We start from the raw sequence: 18,701 nt of genomic DNA on the forward strand, positions 1-18,701 counted from the left end.
AACAGAATTACATAAATGAAAAATCCTATCTACAATTCCTACATTTAACGTCGGTAGGTGACGTGGTACCTGGATGTTTAGGGGGAGTAGATGGGATCCGTCAAAGTGACGGATTTAACTCCTTTTGTAAGCACATAATTTTCAATACACCACTCCTTCCAATCCGGCCGAATGGACTTCTTTCTTGACGCCTTCCAATTCATAATATCAGCATACAATGGTGGAGTCTCCTTCTGAAGTTGAAGTAGCTGCTTATCCAGGAATGAATTATGTAATGGAAGAGTGTTTTCTAGCTCAAGATATGCATACTTCAAATGAGAGGGTAACGACTTCAGCTCTAGCTCTGGTGGAAACTTCAAAGATGGCATTGGTGGTTCACTTAATAATGGTAGAAGTGGCTCAATAGGAATTTTTCATGGTGGAATGTTATGCATACTCGCCACATCAAGTAGGGCATTCACCTCGTCAATACTTTTCTCAATATCAAATGACTCGGAATCAAAGTAAGATAGACATGTTTCTAGTGGATCTTTTGTCAAGGCAAATGGGGTCATCTCTTCAACACATTCATCGATGGCATCAACCAGAAAATAATCATTATTATCTGAAGGGAATTGACTGGCATTGAAAATATTTAAGCGCACCTTCATATTGCCAAAAGATACGTCTATGACGCCTATCCTACAATTTATACTTGCATTTGCTGTTGCAAGGAAATGATGACCAAGGATCACTGGAATGTGCCTTCTTAGCTACGAAACTGGCTCGGTATCTAGCACAATAAAGTCTAGGGAAGTAAAATTTATCTACTTTGATGATTACATCTTCGATGACACCACGGGGTTGCTTGGTTGACCTATCTACTAATTAGAGAATAATGGAAGTAGACTTCAATTCTCCTAATCTGAGTTGCAAGTAAACCGAATAAGGAAAAAAGGTTTACACTTGCACTCAAATCTAGGAGAGCTCGCTCTACTTGATGATTCCTTATTGTGCATGAAATTATTGGAGTGCCTGGATCTTTGAATTTTGGAGCAGTGCAGTGTTGGATTATGGAACTGACTTGCTCAGTTAATAACACCTTCTTAGGAACATGGCTATTTGAACGCCTCTTCTGAGTACACATATCTTTCAGAAATTTGGCGTAAGCTGGAATTTGTTAAATTGCATCAAGCAATGGGAGATTAATCTTCACCTGTTTGAACATCACCATTATGTCCTGAAGTTGGCTTGCTTGCTTCGCTGCCTTTAATGTTTCTTGTAGTCTTTGAGGGAATGGCACAACAACATGCCTTTGTTTAAGAGATGACTTAGTAGTTTGAGGTAATTCTTGTGCGTTTTCATTACGCTTATTCTTCTCTTCAAGTCTTTTCTTCCAATTTTCATCCTTCTTTGCTTCCTCTTCTTCCACCTTGTTTTCAACTCTTTTACCACTTCTCAGAGTAGTAATTGCTTGCACTTGTTCATGGTGAACTTCTTGGCCAGTAATGTCATCAATTATACGCACACCTCTTGGATTAGCTACTAGTTGACTACGAAGTTTGCCATCCTCTCTTCTATTCAAGGCTTGAGCTAATTGGCTAACTTGAGTCTTTAACTTGGCAAGGGATTGAGAATGAGACTGCACAAGTTGATTAGTTGGCTCTAACTGCTTTGCTCTCATTGCCTTAAACATTGATAAGAATTGTTGAGGTTGATTGAAGGCATTCATAGGAGTGAACCCTTGAGGATTTGAAGTCTGAACTGGAGATTGAAAATTGCCTTGCACCTGAGGTACTTGAGGTGGAGGAGCTGATGCCCCTGTGGCTGGATTTCTCTATGAGAAGTTTGGATGGTTTCTCCAAGCCGGATTGTGTGTTTGAATACATATTATTCCCTCTGGGCCTTCCATAGGTAGCATTAACTTGCTCTTGTGGAATTTCTGAATACTGAGCTGTACTTGGACAAATGGACACATGGTGAGTTGGACTCGAACAGAAAGAGCACACTTCAAAGCCTTGAGCATTAGTCAAAGGAGGAGTAAAATTTGACTGTGAAGTCATCAATTGATCTATCCTCTTAGTTAATGCCTCCATTTGGCTCACTAGCCCTTGATTTATTCCTGCTTCATTCACACCTTTTGCTCTCCTCAATATGATATGAGGTCCTGCTACTGGAGGTACGACATGTTGTGTAGAATTATCAGATATATTTTTGAAGAGTTGTCATGCCTCCTCTACACTTTTCAACATAAAATTTCCATCACAAGAGGCAACCACCATATACCTTTGCGCCTCATTGAGCCCCTTATGAAAGAAATTAACAAGCTGCCATTTTGGCATGTCATGATGAGGACACTTCCGAATGAGGTCTCTGAATCTTTCCCAAGCCTTATGAAAAGGCTCGTCAGGCCCTTGAGCAAAACGAGTAATAACATCTCGATATTTATTAGTTCTCACCATGGGGAAGTACTTGTTCAAAAACTTTTGTTGCAATTCAGCCCATATAGTGATGGAGTCCGCTGGTAATGAATTAAACCAGTCCTTCGCCTTGTCCTCCAATGAAAAGGAGAAAAGGTGTAGCTTGAGCACATCATCGTCAAAGCTCTAGATCTTTATTGTTCTGCACACCTCTGCAAAGTCATCCAAGTGCCGATATGGATCCTCTTTTGATAGGACGTAAAAAGAAGGAAGTAACTAAAGAGTACTGGCCTTAATTTCATAGTGAGGGGCCCTCACTTGAGGATACCGAACTGCAGATGAAGAGTTGTATGCACCTGGTTCGTAGTGATCCTTTAAATAGTGAATTGCTTCTGCAATTGGTGGATCATCCGCCATATTTTCCTTTTTAAGGCCTCTAAAATATTTCTTCAAGTTTCTGAGAGTCCTTTCGATTTCTGGGTTTAACGGAAGCTGAGGGAGTGACAAAGAACGTCTTCAAAGCATATAATGTCACCTGCAACAATTGAAAGAAAACAGTATCAAAATAAAATAAAATAAAATAAACAAAATAAAATCCTAAACTAAGATCCTAATTGAAATTAATTGTAGAATTTAATATTATCTGTCAAGAACTAAAACAAGTCCCCGGCAACGGCGCCAAAAACTTGTTGTGAGATTTATATGTACCACTCGCAAGTGCACGGATCTTTGCAAATATGACTTACTTGTAACGGTGTTGTACCCAAGGGACTTGTGTAAATTAAGTTTGTCAACAGATTTCTTAAATTCCAAATTAACTTAAAAGTAGGATAATCGAATTGTGTTGATTAATTCTAAATTAACTAAGTAGAAAAATAAAATAAATTAAAGAACAATGATTAAATAGGATATAGAAAATAGAGAGAAAAAACTAGGGGTATGATTTCACCACTAACGTTGCACCACTAGTTAATTGCATCAATTTATTGGAGATATATGATATAACATGCATAGAGAATAAATCATGGCTACAAACACAAATTTATTTAGTTAGAAAATAATATAATTTATTCTAGGGTATAACATGGTCTATCTTCTCTAGGTATAATCCATCAAATCTCTAACATTATATTAAGAGAAATACCATTGTGTAATTATCTCATTCACAATTACAAGAAGTGAATGAGTTGTGTTCAATCACAAGATTAAAATATCTAAGACAAGATAGAAAAATATTTGTAATTGAATTAAAACTCTAAAAACGATTCTTATTAAAAAGTCAATTAAAAATCCTATAGATTACACAATCATGCATGATAAAAATTGTTCTCCAATAATTAAATATAATCAAACCAGTGTGCTAAGGTAGGGCGGGCAAAGCGTTTAGCCAAGCATGACTAGAGTGAAATTCTTCATGGTTGAGGAAGATATCTTCACCGCTATGGATATATTTCTTCTTTCTTCTGAATGCTTCTCCTCTGATCTCAGCCTCAAGCTCCTCTATATGATGATGCCTCAATGCTGTAGATGACTCCTTTTAAATAATAAAAGATCAGCCTTAAAGTTCCCTTTTTCATATAGAATACATACATAGAAATTCTGTCAAATAAGGACTCCAAAATTCATACAGACTTTCAGCTTAATTTTGACAAGGTAAACAGCTGTTTTAGGGAATCCTATGAAATACAAAATTGTAGCTCTTCGAATTTCCTTTCAACCTTTACGTGAAGTTAGCTATTTTGACACTTCAGGAGAGAGATACGGTCAGATTACCAAAATGGGTTCAAATTACCAATTTTGGCGAAAGTTTCCTTTTTGGAGAAGGATTTTTCCTTTTATTCTTCTTTCCATTCTCATCAACTTGTGGTTTCTTTTGGACTATTTTCTAAGTATAATTAGACTTGGATCTTCAACATTGCTCGGTCCTACGGAATGTCATCTTTTAAAACTCAGAATCACTGGTCTTGATTGATTTTATAATTAAAGTTCTGAAATAAATAAAAATAATAAAATAATGTAAAATCACAAATAAACTATTATTAAGTGAATAAAATATGCAAGTTAAGGGCTAAAATGTATAACATTTAGCGCCTAACATTTGTTGTCAAAAAAATAATAATAAACTTAACCACAACATAATGTATGTATGATAATTTTTTTAACAAATAAAGTAAGAGAAAAATACGAGTAATAAATAAGAAAAACATAGAGGGCGGTGGAATAGAAAATGTGATTTAGCCATGATTTGAGTCTCAAGATCAGTGGTTAGGGAGCGTATATTATTTGGGATGCATAGCTGATAGTTGTGTGCCATGATAAATCATGGTACTCGTGTTCGTTATATGTGCGTTTTGCATGTTACCTACTATTCAGGTTGAGGCTATCCTATAATCCGGTGATAGTCCTTTAGGGCTAGTTTGGTGTGGTGGAATGAAATAAAAGAAAGTGAAATGGAATGGTTTTTTTTTCCATTATCGTGTTTGGTGCCAATTTTAAAGTTGGAATCATCATTCCCACTATTCTTGGAGAATGGCCATTCTATCAAAATCATTCCACATTCTAATAAAAGGAATGGCCATTCCATTCTCTTCTCATTCCATTCCCACTTCTATTCTCATTCCATTCTAATCTATTCCACTACACCAAACTAGCTCTTAGTGTGTATTTATATATATATGGATTATGTTGTTATTGTTGAGTTGACTAGGATGTATACGTATATCGGGTCTCTGTTTGGAATGTGATAGAGTAGAACTTGTTCGTGAGCCTGACCCACTATTATTTTTCAGGTGTTCGTCAGTTTCAGACTTAAAAATTATTCGTGCTGAGCAGAGACAATCTTCATCACTCTTCTACGTAGAGAATTCTTTTTTATATTCAGTCTTTGGATTTCTTTACTTCAGTTATTTTCTTTTGGGATTATATTAGGGGTCTACATTATAGAATCCCAAGTTGTAATATGATGGTTACTGGTATGAGAAGATTTGGAATTTATTAATGGAGGATTTATTCTATTGAATTTTTTTATTGGAGGATTTTATTATTTAGTTTCTTTTAACTCTATTATTATTTATCTTTTGTGTTCTGTATTCGATAATTACCTAATTGTTTTGATATTCCCTCGGTTTTGGGCTTCGGCTTCATCAACCCATGGCTTTGGAATCAGGGGTATCACAACACGCGTCAAGCAAATGTTCTTCATACACAAAGACCAAAATACCTTTCAGAGGACACTTGTCAATTGTACACCAGAAAAATTGTGTTGTAGCTTGCTTATATATAATCAAATTGAATTTATGTGCTCTAAAATGTATTGTAACATTCAAGGCAAATATAAAGCGATCATATACATGTGTGAAAGACTGAATTGCCCCTGAATAAGCCTGTGACCAAGAATACATATGCTACACCAGAAATGACAATGTCGTTGCATGTGAATTGAACTTAATCAACAATGTACTTTCTGTAATCAATTTAAAATGAGCTAAATTGCCTCTGATCATCACTGTGTTGGCCTGACCACACCAAAGTTCATAATATATCATAGTATTGGACTTGTGATTGATCTTTTGACATTTAAAGGGCAAACCCTAGGTAGAAGTTGCGACCAACATATTATTTTGTGAGTTTTGAAAGCATGAAAAAAAAAAAAAAAAAAAAAAAAAAAAAAAAAAAAAAAATATAGTGATTCTAATCACCAACCCTTTTTATTATAAGATTACTTTGTACTTTTTTTGAAACACTATCATATTTCCTTATTTTTGAACAAAATTAAATTTCAAGTTTAGGATGAAAAAGTGAACATTATATTTTATATCTTCTAATGATTAATAATTGGATATATGTGATTATAGATGCAAGTTTAATTAATAAAAAAAATTTGCTCAGAAAAATCTTGAGCATAAAAGGTTGAAATTAATATATATTTTTAGTCATAGAAAAAAGAAAAAAAAAAAAAAAAGGTTAAAAGTATAAATGAAATAAAATACTTAGAACTAAATTATTTTGGTATGTCTAATTTATGAGTCAAAACTAAATTAGTTACATAGAGGCTAGAGCCCCATTGTCCAGAGAAGTCTAAAGTACATATATGAATTAAATTGTAATTTCAAAACTTGTATACAAAGAGAAGAAATTATCGAAAACTAATCCTAGTTTTTAACCTAACACTCTACTCCTAAATACTCAGATATATATATATATATATATATATATATATATATACACAACCATGTTTGTATATATCACTCTCAACAATTTATTAATTTTGGAAGGGAAAAAATATAAAAAATAAAATAAAAATAGTATTACTTGGTCATATAAGCAATTTGCAAAAGATGGAAACTCATATATTCTTGAAATATACAAAGAAAGTGAAGTAAGGCGACATGGGTATAATAGAAAATTAAGATATGAAGATGCCACTTATATGGGAAAGAAAATTAAACAGTTGCAAGACTTTTACTTTCCCAAAAATTTTCTCTTTTACTCTAACCAAACTCAACAAATTTAAATATTTCCCATTTCTTTTTCTTTTTCTTTTTCTTTTTCTTTTTCTTTCTATCTACTTCACTAAGTAAACGAACCCTTAAAATCATTTTCCTTAATTTTTTAGGCGTTCACTAGCATGGACCAACTGGATCCCTTCGGGTTTTGATGTGCTCCAATCACAATATTGGGTCATCGAAGCACACCTAGGCCATGGGTCTGTGCTTTAAGCTTTGGATCCATTGCAAGTATTCAAAATAGGCCACGCTTGGACGGGACTGATCCGAGTGTTGGGAGTCCAGGTCTACCCAACCTGAGCCCATAGGACTTTGCTCAACAGTTCGAATCAGGCCTATATTTTATCGAATCCAAGCCCAAAACGTGAGCTAGATGGGCTGCAAAGTGGGCCTGGTTTGTCTCAGTCTTTCGTTATATAAACTAGCTTACAATCTTTGATAGTTAGTTATCGTAAGGGCGTTACCGAGTGACCTAGTTGGTAGTCTATGTTCGATTCCCATCCTCCCCTAGGTTACCGATTATCTTAAGGAATTATACAAGCTTTTTTTTTATTTTGCCCTCTTAGATGGTAAAGCAAACACATCCAATTTATATTTCCTCCACCAAGACTCAATCAAACACTCAATCTCCTCCCCTTTGAAGACAGAGAGCTTATACATTTGGTCCAGAGCGATAAATAAGCCAATTTTTGATAAAATTAAATATTAAGTATTCAAAATTTTAAGAGCTAAAATTTAATTATTAAATTAATTAAGATTCTTTTCTTTTTTATTTAGAAAATCAGAAGCAACAACCTATAATCCTGTTTCATATTATAATCCGGCAATCTTTCTAATTGGAAATTTTCGAACATCCATAGAATCAGCCCAACACAGAAAAAAGAATATATATATATATATATATTTGAAGGTTGTATTGTAAACCTAATAATAGCATAATTTCAAGAAAGAAAAAAAAATAAAAAAAAAAAATGCCATAAACATCCAAATTTGATTTTCTTATTTTGTTGTCAAGCATGCATAATTATGTTGATTTTCTTTTAAATAAGTAAATTGTTGTAAATGGAATATGTGACTATGAGAGTTGCGTGATGGGCAAGCAGAAGAGGGTCAGTTTCAAGAAGAGTGGCAGAGATCTCAGAAAGGAGAAACTTAAGTTAGTTCACACAGATGTTTTGTTTGACATAGAAATACAATGTGTCTTTCTGCCATATTTTTATTTTCAAGTTTTGGTTTTTGATTTTCTTTTGTTATTAGAATGCAGAATATCAGGATATTGATTTATTCCTAAACTGATGCATTGTACTTTGTTATTGGATTAATTTAACATAAGAGCTGATTATAATATGTGCTAATCACACTTATCCGTAATCACACCTCTTTCTGCAGATAGGCACCGGTGGGGTACCAGCCGAGGACGCTCCGACGATCAAGTTAATATTTGTAATCGTATCACATAATAATTATGTAATTTCTGTTTAGGGGTTTTTTCTCGTACCTTCTTTAACGGCTTGGTGTCTTATTTATGCTTGTCTAATGACTCCCAGAGCTCTTTAACAGTATTCATTGGACTGTACACATTATACAAAGTGTTGTCCAATCCATTAAGGATGTAGTTCTTGCATAGGAAATCTCCATGCTTCCATGTATCAACAGCTCCTAGCTTGGTAATGTCCTAAAATCGAGTTATCTACCCAATTGGGCAGTAAAAAATGATAAAAAAAACTCACTATGAAATCCCTAAAATGTCCTTAGATTAGAAAAGGTCAAGAGGCCCCAAGAAAATCCCTTCATCCGATTTAGGTTCAAATTTTCCTAAGTTATCTTTATCGTTTAACACAAAGCAACCCAAAAACCTTAAAATAACCGGTGCGTCAGTGATGAACCGAAAGATGACCTGATAACGGATCCGAAATACGAAAGAAAAAGACAAAACACCGGTCTCTTGGCGTTGCTTCTAAATTTTCGGCAACCACTGAATCCCTTCAAGCCTCTTATGGTTCTGGTTTAATCCACCATACACTTCCTTGGTCCTCTCTGTTCTTCTCCTTGATAACCCTTATGGTGCCTCTTATGAATTACTTCTTTATGAATCTGCCGCTAATCTGATATACTGAAAAACTAATCCGAACTGTACGAATTGGATTGGATCGGATCAAATGAACATCTCTAATGTCCATCATCTTACCATTTAGTGTTTACTAGTTGGCGGGCACCATCACCATAAAAATGCGTCACGAACTCTAGGTACGTGGCTGCAAGAACTATCAAGAAAGTTTAGAAATGAAAATTGTAATAAATAAGCATAATATTAAATGGACAGTTGGTTATATTCTCAATACCATCAAGATTATGGTCAGTCAAAAAAATGTAAGGACAGAGCAAAAGCAACAAAAGTCTTGCTAAAAGTAGGATAAATTTAAAATCATGTAGTTCACCACTGGTAGGAGGTTTTCAGCTCAACAATTCCATAAACATCCAAATTTGATGAAGAAACTTTCTTTTTTTTTTTTTTTTGAAAACTCTGGTGAAGCAGCTTTCCACCTGTGTATACAATTAAAACACTGAAAAATCTATATAAAAAATGTAAAACTTTTAGTAATGAATGAAAAGAGTAGAAAATGTATTTTAATTTTTATACAACTTTATTGTAAATAAATTTTAAAAGTAGGACTTTATTTTTTTTTAGGACTCAATTGTCTTTGAAAAAAAAAAAAAAAAAAAAAGAGTAGGTGGAGGTAATTGTCGCTTGTCTCTTTCCATGATGGTGGGCCAAATAAAAAACCACGGTTTCAAATAAAAAACACGGTTTCAACCTTTATTGACATTGTTTACGCGTTTTTATATCTCTTTTGTGAACCCCTTCCTTCGTCTAAGTTGAGAATAATCTCTAGTTCATCAACCAGTACAAATCAACAGAATAATGATGAAGAAGATGAAACATCCGATTGATGATGAAGAACGCAAGATGAAGAATTTCATGAAAGATTTGCCGAGTGAAGTGTCTTTCCGGCGCCCGTCGTCGGAAGAAGAGCTGTGGGCATTTTGGAGTGAGCCGACTCTCTCTCCTTGCGGTAATCTGTTTTTCTCCATCTCTCTGTTTTTTGGTCACCCTTAATTTCTCACATTTTTTTCTATTATTAACATAAAAATGAAATATGTATATAGTTGGCATGGAAATTTAATTCAATAGCAGCTTAGCTTAAGAAATTCAATCTGTATCTTAGTGGAGAACCACCATATGTATATTATATATAATAATAATGTTGTTGGATTGAACTTGTAGGTGGTGGTGGTGGTATTACCGATTCGGCAACTCACACCCCGGCCACAAATCAACCCATCATTACAGACATCATCAAATCTTTCCTTCTACGCTTGGATCAAAGTTATTGTATGGGTGACCTTCTAATTCAGTTTTGGGCACCCATCACAACAGAAACAGGGGGTGTCCAGCTTGTTACTTCAGACCAACCTTTTGCTATTTCTTATCATCTTGATGAACGACTTCTTAAATATAGGAAGCACTGCTTGCAATATAAATTTAATGTGGATGAAGTAGAACACCTAGGAATCCTGGATGAAGTAGAACACCTAGGAATCCCTGGTCGTGTTTTCCGCCGAAAATGGCACCAGTGTATGCCAGATGTGCGACTTTTCTCTACCAAAGAGTACCCACAGCGTGATTTCGCTCTAGCTTGCGATATTTTAGAGACTACTTCTTTGCCGGTGTTTCAAACCTCTTTCCAGGAATGCGTTGGAGTACTTGAGTTTACTGCAACTACCAATACCAATTTAGACCGGACGATTGAATGGTATATGAAATATAAGCTCCAGGTTTGTTATTCTTCTAATTAATTTGATGAGGACTGAGGTGATCGGATATGAATGCCATCATATTTGGAGATGATCCATATTGATTTTTTCTTTTCATTAATTTAAACCTTACAAAAATTTATCAACTCTCTTCTCTTGCAGCGTCAGCGTGCGGGTCTGAAAACTTCTTTTTCTATTCTTGAGGTAAGTTACAGCTGTAATATCCAAATGTATTTATATGTTTTCACTACTCTGTTCTCTCATCCACAAATGTCTATTCCAAACAACACTTGTAATCCTGTTTCAGCTTCTATGTAAACAAAATTGTGATCGTGATCTAAATTTAGTGGCTGAAATCCGCCAAGGATTGGGAGTGGTGTGCAAAACTCACAACTTACCTTTCGCCTACGCGTGGGTTCCGTGCAGACGTTGCAATGGCTTGGCCATTGATGGCAGTATGGATAATAGCTACCATATGACAGTATGGAGTTGTTCTCTTCTGGATGATAAACTGAGGTCTTTCTGTCCTAGTAGCAAGTATGCCTTTCAAAAGGGGCAGGGAGTTGAAGTTGTTAGGAGAGCATATTTGTCACATAAACTATGTTTCTGCAGAGATATAACTCAATTCAGCATAACTCAATACCCCGACCTGCCCGTTGCACGCTCTTATGGGTTAACAGGTTGTTTCGCGATTTGCTTGCAAAGTACTTGTGCCGAAAATTATCATTACGTACTATAGTTTTTTCTGAATCCTAAAAACACATATGGTGTGCCCAATATTAGAGACAATGAAGCAACATCTCCCAAGCTTTAAGCTTGCTTCTGGAGAAGAGCTCGGGAAGGAGTTATCGATTGAATTTATTAAACCTCCCCTGAATCAAGAGTCTGCTACTTTTCAATGCCAAAGTACTTCATCTCCATCTAGGCCTGGAGTCTTACAAATTGGACAAGAGATGATGCAGCCACATTTGTCAAATCAACAGCTAATAGTTGAAGTTGACAGGGATGTTGTTCATGCAGAGCAAAATTATGGACAGGAGCAAAATAACGTTCCCATTACTCGTCCGGATGCGGCATGCATGAATCACGAACCTGATTTTTCTCAATGCCAAAGTTCTATATCTCCGCCTAGGCTTGAAGTCTCACATAATGGGCAAGAGACGCCACAGCCACATCCACCAAATCAGCAACTAACAGATGAAGTTGAAGTTGATGATATCAATGGTGCAAGGAATGTTAATGCAAATTCAATCGCTTATGAGGAGCTCGAAAAACATTTCGGGGAGAAACTTGAAGATGTTGCAGAGATTTTTGGTGGTAAGCTTATACACTAATTGAAATTGTTGTTTGTAATCTGCTCTATTTTCTACTTTTGAGTTTCTTCTAATAGAAATAATAGTTTTTTCTTTTGCACTTGCAAATTATATGAGTTTTTGTTATTGAATTATTATTTTTGCAGTGAGCCGATCTACATTTAAGCGTATATGCCGAAACAATAAAATTGATCGCTGGCCGCGGAGCAAGAGAAAAAAGGTTGAAGGCTCTACCTCTAGACGAGATCCTCCATGTTCTGATTTGCCTGCTAAGAAACTCGTGGCTCATCACACGACTCCACTTGTAAGACCACCACTAGAAGCAAGGACGATGACTATAAAGGCAACCTGTGGAGATGATATGATAAAGTTTCAATTACCTTTTTCGTCAAGAATGGTGGAGTTGGAAGAGGAAGTCTCCAAGAGGTTGAAGTACCATGTTGGAACTTATAAGATCAAATACAAAGATGATGATGACGATCGGATTTTAATAGCCTGCGACAAGAACTTGCAGGATTGTATGAGTGCAGGATTGTATGAGTGCTTCGGGCATGAACACAATCAAAATGTTTATTGAGCCAATTAACAGAATATCTCAGTAACTACTTGTGCATGTGTGCTCCTAATTGTGTTGATACCAAGTAATCAAATTATTCTTCAGTATGTATTTATGTAATTTTTTCTTTTCACCAAGAAATATATATCAGTAGTTTCTGTGTCCTAACTTCCCACTTTGTTGCTATGTTCTTTTCATCAAGAAATATATATCAGAAGGATTGCCGGATAAATATAAAAGCTGAAATTTAAAAATTGTTTAGATTACACTATTACCATCAACAACTTCTAATTATAACATTTTAACAGAGATACTATCCATACAACATAAAATACTAAAACAACAATATGAGCCCCATTCCTTATCCGGTGCCATACCAAGCACCAGCTTGGAGGAGTTTAGATCGGCACCTTGGGTAGGCAGGGTAGCCCGATCGCAACAGGTATTGGGCATTGCTAGTTCAGGTGAGGGAGAATTTTACAAGGGGAGACTTGTCCTAGGGTATATATGGGTTGGCCCCCACCTAATGGATTAGATTAAGCTTTTGGATTGGATCGCGAAATACCCGACCTGTTACATTAGGCCTCTAAACAATTTTCACATAATATTCATGAGCAAAGCTGCCAATATATGTATAAACACACAAGTAAATTCCCATTATCAAAACTTATTGCTATCCACACCTTTATAACAAAAAGAAAAGAAGAAATTACAATAATTGTACACGAAGAGGATCTTGACCAACAAATTTGTTTCCAACAAGATTTAAGTGCAGGAAATGCCCGGGAAAATTCCTGCATTCATGGTAGTACCTTTATAACAAAATCATCATTTTATTTCATATTAAAGGCTAATTCCTTCAAACTAAAACCAAGAAAGCCGGAATTCATGCAGACCTGCTCTTAATCGCGGAACATATACCCTCAGAAAATCCGAAATGAGGGTATTTGTCAGCAAGACTATCAAGTCAGCAGCTTTTTGGATTGTGAGGGAGCACAAGAGATGTTGGGTTAGAAAGACAAGCCGGGGCATGATGGATTACAGTAGCCGCCTTCTGAAGTTCCTGGTCGTTCCTTGGTAGGTTCGAACCAGCAATCCGACTCCTATCCCAATTCCAACACAAATGCTGAGGCCAATTCCAACTCCCACTCTCACCCCAGCATTGAACCAAGATAGCTCTCCATCTTCACCTTCTAAATATTCTGTCCCCGAATAGAAGTTTCTATAGTCTTCATTTTCTGGTTTATAATTCGGGTAATCCAATTCCTGGAAAGATAAAAGCAAATGGGGAGTACATTGTATGGTGCAAAAAGTAAAGAAGATTGATTGTCATGTAAACATTTTAATACTTTTTTTTTTTTTTGATAAGTCATGTAAACATTTTAATACATGCGAGAGTTAATTACTGATCTTTGATGATACCCTTGTTGGTTTGGACAAATCAGAAGAAAAATTAAGTGACAATCAGAAGCATGAAACATGGTTCAGAAATACCATTGGGAAGAAAAGTTTGTAAGCTGCACATTTCTTAGCAAGTTTCCTAACATTTCACAAGATTGTCCGAACAGTATCCCAGGATTTCTAAAATGATTCGAAACCATTCCAAAGCAGTTTCTCTTAAAATTTAATGTAAGTTTAGTCCCGACTCCAAAACCTGTTTACGCAAAAAAAAAAAAAGTATCCATCCACAAAACAAGTTTCCTGGCAACTATACTACAAAGATTACCAATATTGGTAGTGAACAAAACTTGAAAACAAGTCATCCAACTTCAAGCTGCAATGACGTTATTTTAAATCCGGTGGCACTTTGGATAAGATCTTCTCTTGGTTATACCCCAACAAAGATGCATCTCCCTCCCCCCTTTACAGGGGATGGAGCATAAGGCCAACGAACATTCATAGAATTGTCACTGTATCTACCGTTTGATCTCTAAGGCCAAGATAGAAATAAAAAACTAAAAGAATTGAAGCACCAATGCACTTAATGGCCACTAAAGTGCTGTGAAGTACAAGGAAAAAATCCCAAGAAAGAATTAGGAGCAAAAACAGTATAGAAGCTCATAGAAGCAGAGATGCCTACTTGAGAGATGAGCCAATATGCATAAACTGCCATTTACACCATGATTGAGCAGAGAAATTGCAGCACCGTCAGTATCCTATATGCTACAGTGAATTGGTAACAAGTCTGTTGAGGGGTCAAAAGGAGAAATTACGCATTTAATGTCATTGTAAAGCTTAGCAAGGTCAAAATAAAGACCATCACGAAATTCCAAGCAACGAGGTCAATTTCTACAACTTGAAATCCTTACCAATATCAACTCTTAAAAATGTTTTCAACTTAAACTCAAAATCTAAATTTTTCTGACCAACATTAAGGTTTTCAAATTCATTCCTAATGAAAAAACATTCATCTTTAAATTTATAATTATGTTAAAGCTAATTATTAGCATGCGGTTAGAGTTAGTAAAGAAATATATGATAGCATATGGCTTGTGGATTAACTGAGGCTATGGCCTTGAATAGAGTGAAATGGAAACATGGGATTCATGTAGCCAACCCCAAGTAATTGGGAAAAGGCTTGGCTGCTGTCGTTGTTGTAAAGCTAATTATTAATTAGTTATACAGTTAACTCCAAATTAATTCAAGTTTCCTAATTTATTCACTCCGAATACTTTGGTCTCTTATGTCACTTACCTTGTTTATAATGTATGATTTATGAAGGTTAAAGCAAGATGTCATTGTGATCCGTACTCCAGACTTCAATCTACATCACAACTAGAAAGAAAGAGAGAGTGGATATAAACATAAAACAGCGGATAAGATTGAAGATTTCTGTAAGCGGATCAATTCGAATAGAAATGATTTTCAAATCCAATAGACAACAATCTTTTTCTTAGGAGGTTGAGTTTTCTTGCCTTTCCTCTCTCTGGGAGGGAACGTGTCATTTACCTTACTCTCCCGATATCCTTTCCTAATCCCATGAACACCACATATAGACATAACTTTTGCTCACGGAATATGCTAAAACATTGCACTTTTTTGCCACAAAGATAAACAAAGAAATTTGCTTATCCATTCAGGCAGAGGCAGATGGTGCAATCACCTCGACTGTGTCTAACTCAATTTCGAAATTTTGCCACCACAAGAAGCAAGGCAAATAATCCACATATCAAGTAAATATTTTAGAATTATAATTAATAGCGCTATTTTTCTAATTACTGTCATGAATAAACATGGAGTTTGGAAGGATTCTTTTAGTTTCAGAAAATCATGCTTACCATAATACATATGTACAAAAGTAGCACCCGAAAGTCCTTTAAAGAAGGTACACATAGGTTGTAAAGAGTAATTGTCTTTTCAACACTCCTTAGAAAATAATGGCCAGATGCAAGTTGCAAATGCTAGTTCTCTCATTATTAAATAGAGTGGTAAGTAAATTAAGTATATAATGGCACACTGCTTAGGTATGCGTACAAGTAAACAAAATCACAGCTAGTTTAGCGGAAGGGAATTAACGACGCGATATAGAGAACTGCCGTGCACGATCCTGATGGAAAATAAAATAATGTCACACAAAACAAAAATGGTAATATTGTAATATTTCCTAGATAGACATATGTGCCAGCCCCATGCTCTCCTTATCCATTGAGGATAACATTTTATATGCCTGTCACAACATCAACCACTTCTTGCAGCAAGAAGATTTGTCAAAAGAGAATGAAGCATTTGGGCAGCATGGGAGGATAAACATTGATAAGATTGATGCAGCACCAAAGTTGCAGATAAACAAAACGCCAAGATTTAAAGTTCATAATAATAATAAAATTTTAAGAAATAATTAGGTGTATACCTGCAATGCAAGCCCAGATGGAACATCCTTATGGCTTTCACTTGCCTCATATTCCGGTATGGAATCCAACATTCCCTTTCTTATCTGCTTCTTTCGAGAACTAAACTGCAGAGTCTTAGTCAAGATAATTGGAGTATCTAAGAAACAACCAGCCACATAAACCTCAATTGTTGGTGAAGTTGACTCAGGACCCGTGTATTGTTTACCCTTCAGAAATCCAGTGCCGGCAATTCCATCCGATTCACAACTCATGCTCCATTTCTCGCTATGATTTTGCGATTCCCGAATAAATCCATTACTATCACACAATTCTAATACCCCATGTAGCACTAGAACATCCTTATCAAGAACCTCAAACTTCACACTGCCAGTCATCCTTATACTATCAGTACTGACGAATGTAACTTCTTCGGATTTTTTATCTAACCTATCCCTTCTAAGGAGGGTGGAGGCATTGTCGGAATAGATGCTAGTTCTTGCACCATTTACTTCAAGAAGGGTGTCGTGATTCAGCGGAATATGGTTCAATGTGAGGTACTCAGGAGTCGAATCATCAATCTCACATTTGGTGATTCTCACATAAAAAACTCTTAAATCCAACCAAGGTAATGAGACCCTAATGCAAGGCTGATAGGAGTGCCTCATAATGCCGTGGCCATTCTCCACCATTCCATTTCCACTCACCGTCTCGTGATTACTCTCCATGACCCTCAATCAAAGAGACTAATCTTCCTTCTCACTGAAATTCATCAACACTATTTGGGATGAATGCCGATGACAAGGGAAATTCAGAAAAAGTATCACTCGAATGAGTAAAGAGAACCTGTAAAAATGTCAACAAAAACGAACATCAGGGCAGTTTACCAAAAGTAGTTCCGACATTGGAAGACCTTTACAGAAGAAATCATAAATTCCTTTTGCAGAGAAAGAGATAATACTATGTTTAAATAAATAAAAATAAAAAATAACCAAAAAAAACTCAGTTGAGAGGAAGAAAAACCTTAACAGCAAAAGGTGAAACAGAAAAAGATGAAGCCCAAGTCAATAAAAAATAAAACCCATCAAGACAAAGGACTTTTGCAGAGGAATCATCTTAGAGATGAGGATAAGAGGATGCACAAATATTGTACAGACATAAATCCAAAATCAGAGAGCAAAATCCAACTAAGCTTGACAGCTAAAAGTTGAACAACATAGTCACAGCCCAAACTGATTTACACCCAATTTAAAGCGAAAACACTATAAATCAAAACTTATTAATTCAAGATAACAACAATTGAAAGAAGGAACAAAAAAAAGACCCAAATGAATGAATAAACTACAAAATTGAGAAAATTACCAGCAGCTGCAGCAGCATAACAGCGCCAAAGGAAAGTCAATTATATATATATATGTATGTTTGATGTTTATGTTCAATGTATGATGAAGATTAAAACCCAACAACTGCCATTAAACTGTGATCAGTGCTCACAAGGAAGAAGACAAGAAAATAAACTCACACAGATGCCATTAATCACGCACGTCATACAAGAAAACAAAACTCTCTCTCTCTCCAGACATCATCAAATCAAACAAAACCACAACCATTTAATAAATATACAAATTACACAAAAAAAAAAAAAAAAATAAAAATAAAAAAAATAAAAAAAAAATTGAAAAAACTCACCACGAATTTGTAGCCTCCAATGGGAAACAAAAGAATTCAATCCTCTGATAGATTTCTCGGATCGCTTTCAACAAACAAAACAAAACAAACACAGAGATTTTGACTTGTTTTGCCGAAAAATCTTAGCCACTCAATATATGACTGATCAAATCAAATAAATAAATAAATAAACCAACCCAAGTCTTTCAAATTTCACTTTCGACTGATCAAATCAAAGAAATAAGACCAACCCAAATCTTCAAATATTGGGTTTATGATGGATCAAATAAACTTAAAAAAGACAACCAACCCAAGGCTTCAAATATCAGGACCAAATTTGGGTCATTTTCTGTTTTCTCGAAGGAATCAAATTCTATGTGTATACGCTGATTAGTGATTTGTTTATTGAATTCTGTGGATTAGACTAAATATAGTATTGAATAGTACAATATATAAAACAAATTGTTTATGTAGTTTTGAAATTATAGTAATGGGAAGTGGGGTCCACCGTGGATCTGTTATTCCTGAGATCTTATCCAAGAGAAGGGGAGGCAGAGGTTCACAAGCCAATGTATGGATTGATGGAAAAGAATGTAAGAATAGCTTTTCGTAATATT

General features: G+C 35.4%; 2 protein-coding genes and 1 non-coding gene across 8 annotated transcripts; 2 read left to right on the forward strand and 1 right to left on the reverse strand.

Moving 5' to 3' along the window:
- The first annotated feature begins 2,319 nt into the window (after positions 1 to 2,319).
- LOC132301967 (small nucleolar RNA R71) lies at positions 2,320 to 2,426 on the forward strand. Its single transcript, XR_009480696.1, has one exon. It is a non-coding gene; the product is annotated as a small nucleolar RNA R71 (small nucleolar RNA).
- A 7,299-nt stretch (positions 2,427 to 9,725) lies between these two features.
- LOC132300646 (protein NLP6-like) lies at positions 9,726 to 11,700 on the forward strand. 2 transcript variants are annotated; one of them, XM_059797822.1, is made up of 4 exons: positions 9,726 to 9,978; positions 10,191 to 10,741; positions 10,883 to 10,924; positions 11,028 to 11,700. In XM_059797822.1, the coding sequence occupies exons 1-4, from the start codon at positions 9,828 to 9,830 to the stop codon at positions 11,457 to 11,459; spliced, it is 1,176 nt and encodes a 391-aa protein (XP_059653805.1). In that variant the 5' UTR covers positions 9,726 to 9,827; the 3' UTR covers positions 11,460 to 11,700. The 2 variants fall into 2 exon arrangements, with proteins under 2 accessions (XP_059653805.1, XP_059653806.1); XM_059797823.1 differs by having other exon boundaries at positions 10,889 to 10,924.
- A 594-nt stretch (positions 11,701 to 12,294) lies between these two features.
- Positions 12,295 to 18,525, reverse strand: LOC132300648 (uncharacterized protein At1g01500-like). Of its 5 annotated transcripts, XM_059797828.1 has the most exons (4): positions 17,779 to 18,006; positions 16,440 to 17,262; positions 14,670 to 14,774; positions 13,735 to 13,855 (listed from the first exon to the last, which is right to left on the reverse strand). In XM_059797828.1, exons 2-3 carry the CDS (start codon positions 17,142 to 17,144, stop codon positions 14,703 to 14,705), a joined length of 777 nt encoding a protein of 258 aa, XP_059653811.1. In that variant the 5' UTR covers positions 17,145 to 17,262; positions 17,779 to 18,006; the 3' UTR covers positions 13,735 to 13,855; positions 14,670 to 14,702. The 5 variants fall into 5 exon arrangements, with proteins under 5 accessions (XP_059653812.1, XP_059653808.1, XP_059653807.1 ...); XM_059797829.1 differs by lacking the exons at positions 13,735 to 13,855; positions 14,670 to 14,774 and adding an exon at positions 12,295 to 12,528; XM_059797825.1 differs by lacking the exons at positions 14,670 to 14,774; positions 17,779 to 18,006 and adding an exon at positions 18,106 to 18,525 and having other exon boundaries at positions 13,247 to 13,855.
- Positions 18,526 to 18,701: the final 176 nt, after the last annotated feature.

Source organism: Cornus florida, unplaced genomic scaffold, assembly GCF_030987335.1.
Source record: "Cornus florida cultivar Cherokee Brave unplaced genomic scaffold, ASM3098733v1 CherokeeBrave_3.0.0_Hap2_Chr03, whole genome shotgun sequence".
In the NCBI taxonomy this organism is placed as follows: Eukaryota; Viridiplantae; Streptophyta; class Magnoliopsida; order Cornales; family Cornaceae; genus Cornus; species Cornus florida.

Excerpts from the sequence above, each read along its gene's own strand:
- LOC132300646 (XM_059797822.1), top strand. The coding sequence starts at position 9,828 with ATGATGAAGAAGATGAAACATCCGATTGATGATGAAGAACGCAAGATG. Across the intron at positions 9,979-10,190 it reads GCCGACTCTCTCTCCTTGCG|GTGGTGGTGGTGGTATTACC; the intron begins GTAATCTGTTTT and ends TTGAACTTGTAG. Across the intron at positions 10,742-10,882 it reads ATATGAAATATAAGCTCCAG|CGTCAGCGTGCGGGTCTGAA; the intron begins GTTTGTTATTCT and ends CTTCTCTTGCAG.
- LOC132300648 (XM_059797825.1), bottom strand. The coding sequence starts at position 17,144 with ATGGAGAGTAATCACGAGACGGTGAGTGGAAATGGAATGGTGGAGAAT. Across the intron at positions 13,856-16,439 it reads CATCTGGGCTTGCATTGCAG|GAATTGGATTACCCGAATTA; the intron begins GTATACACCTAA and ends TTATCTTTCCAG.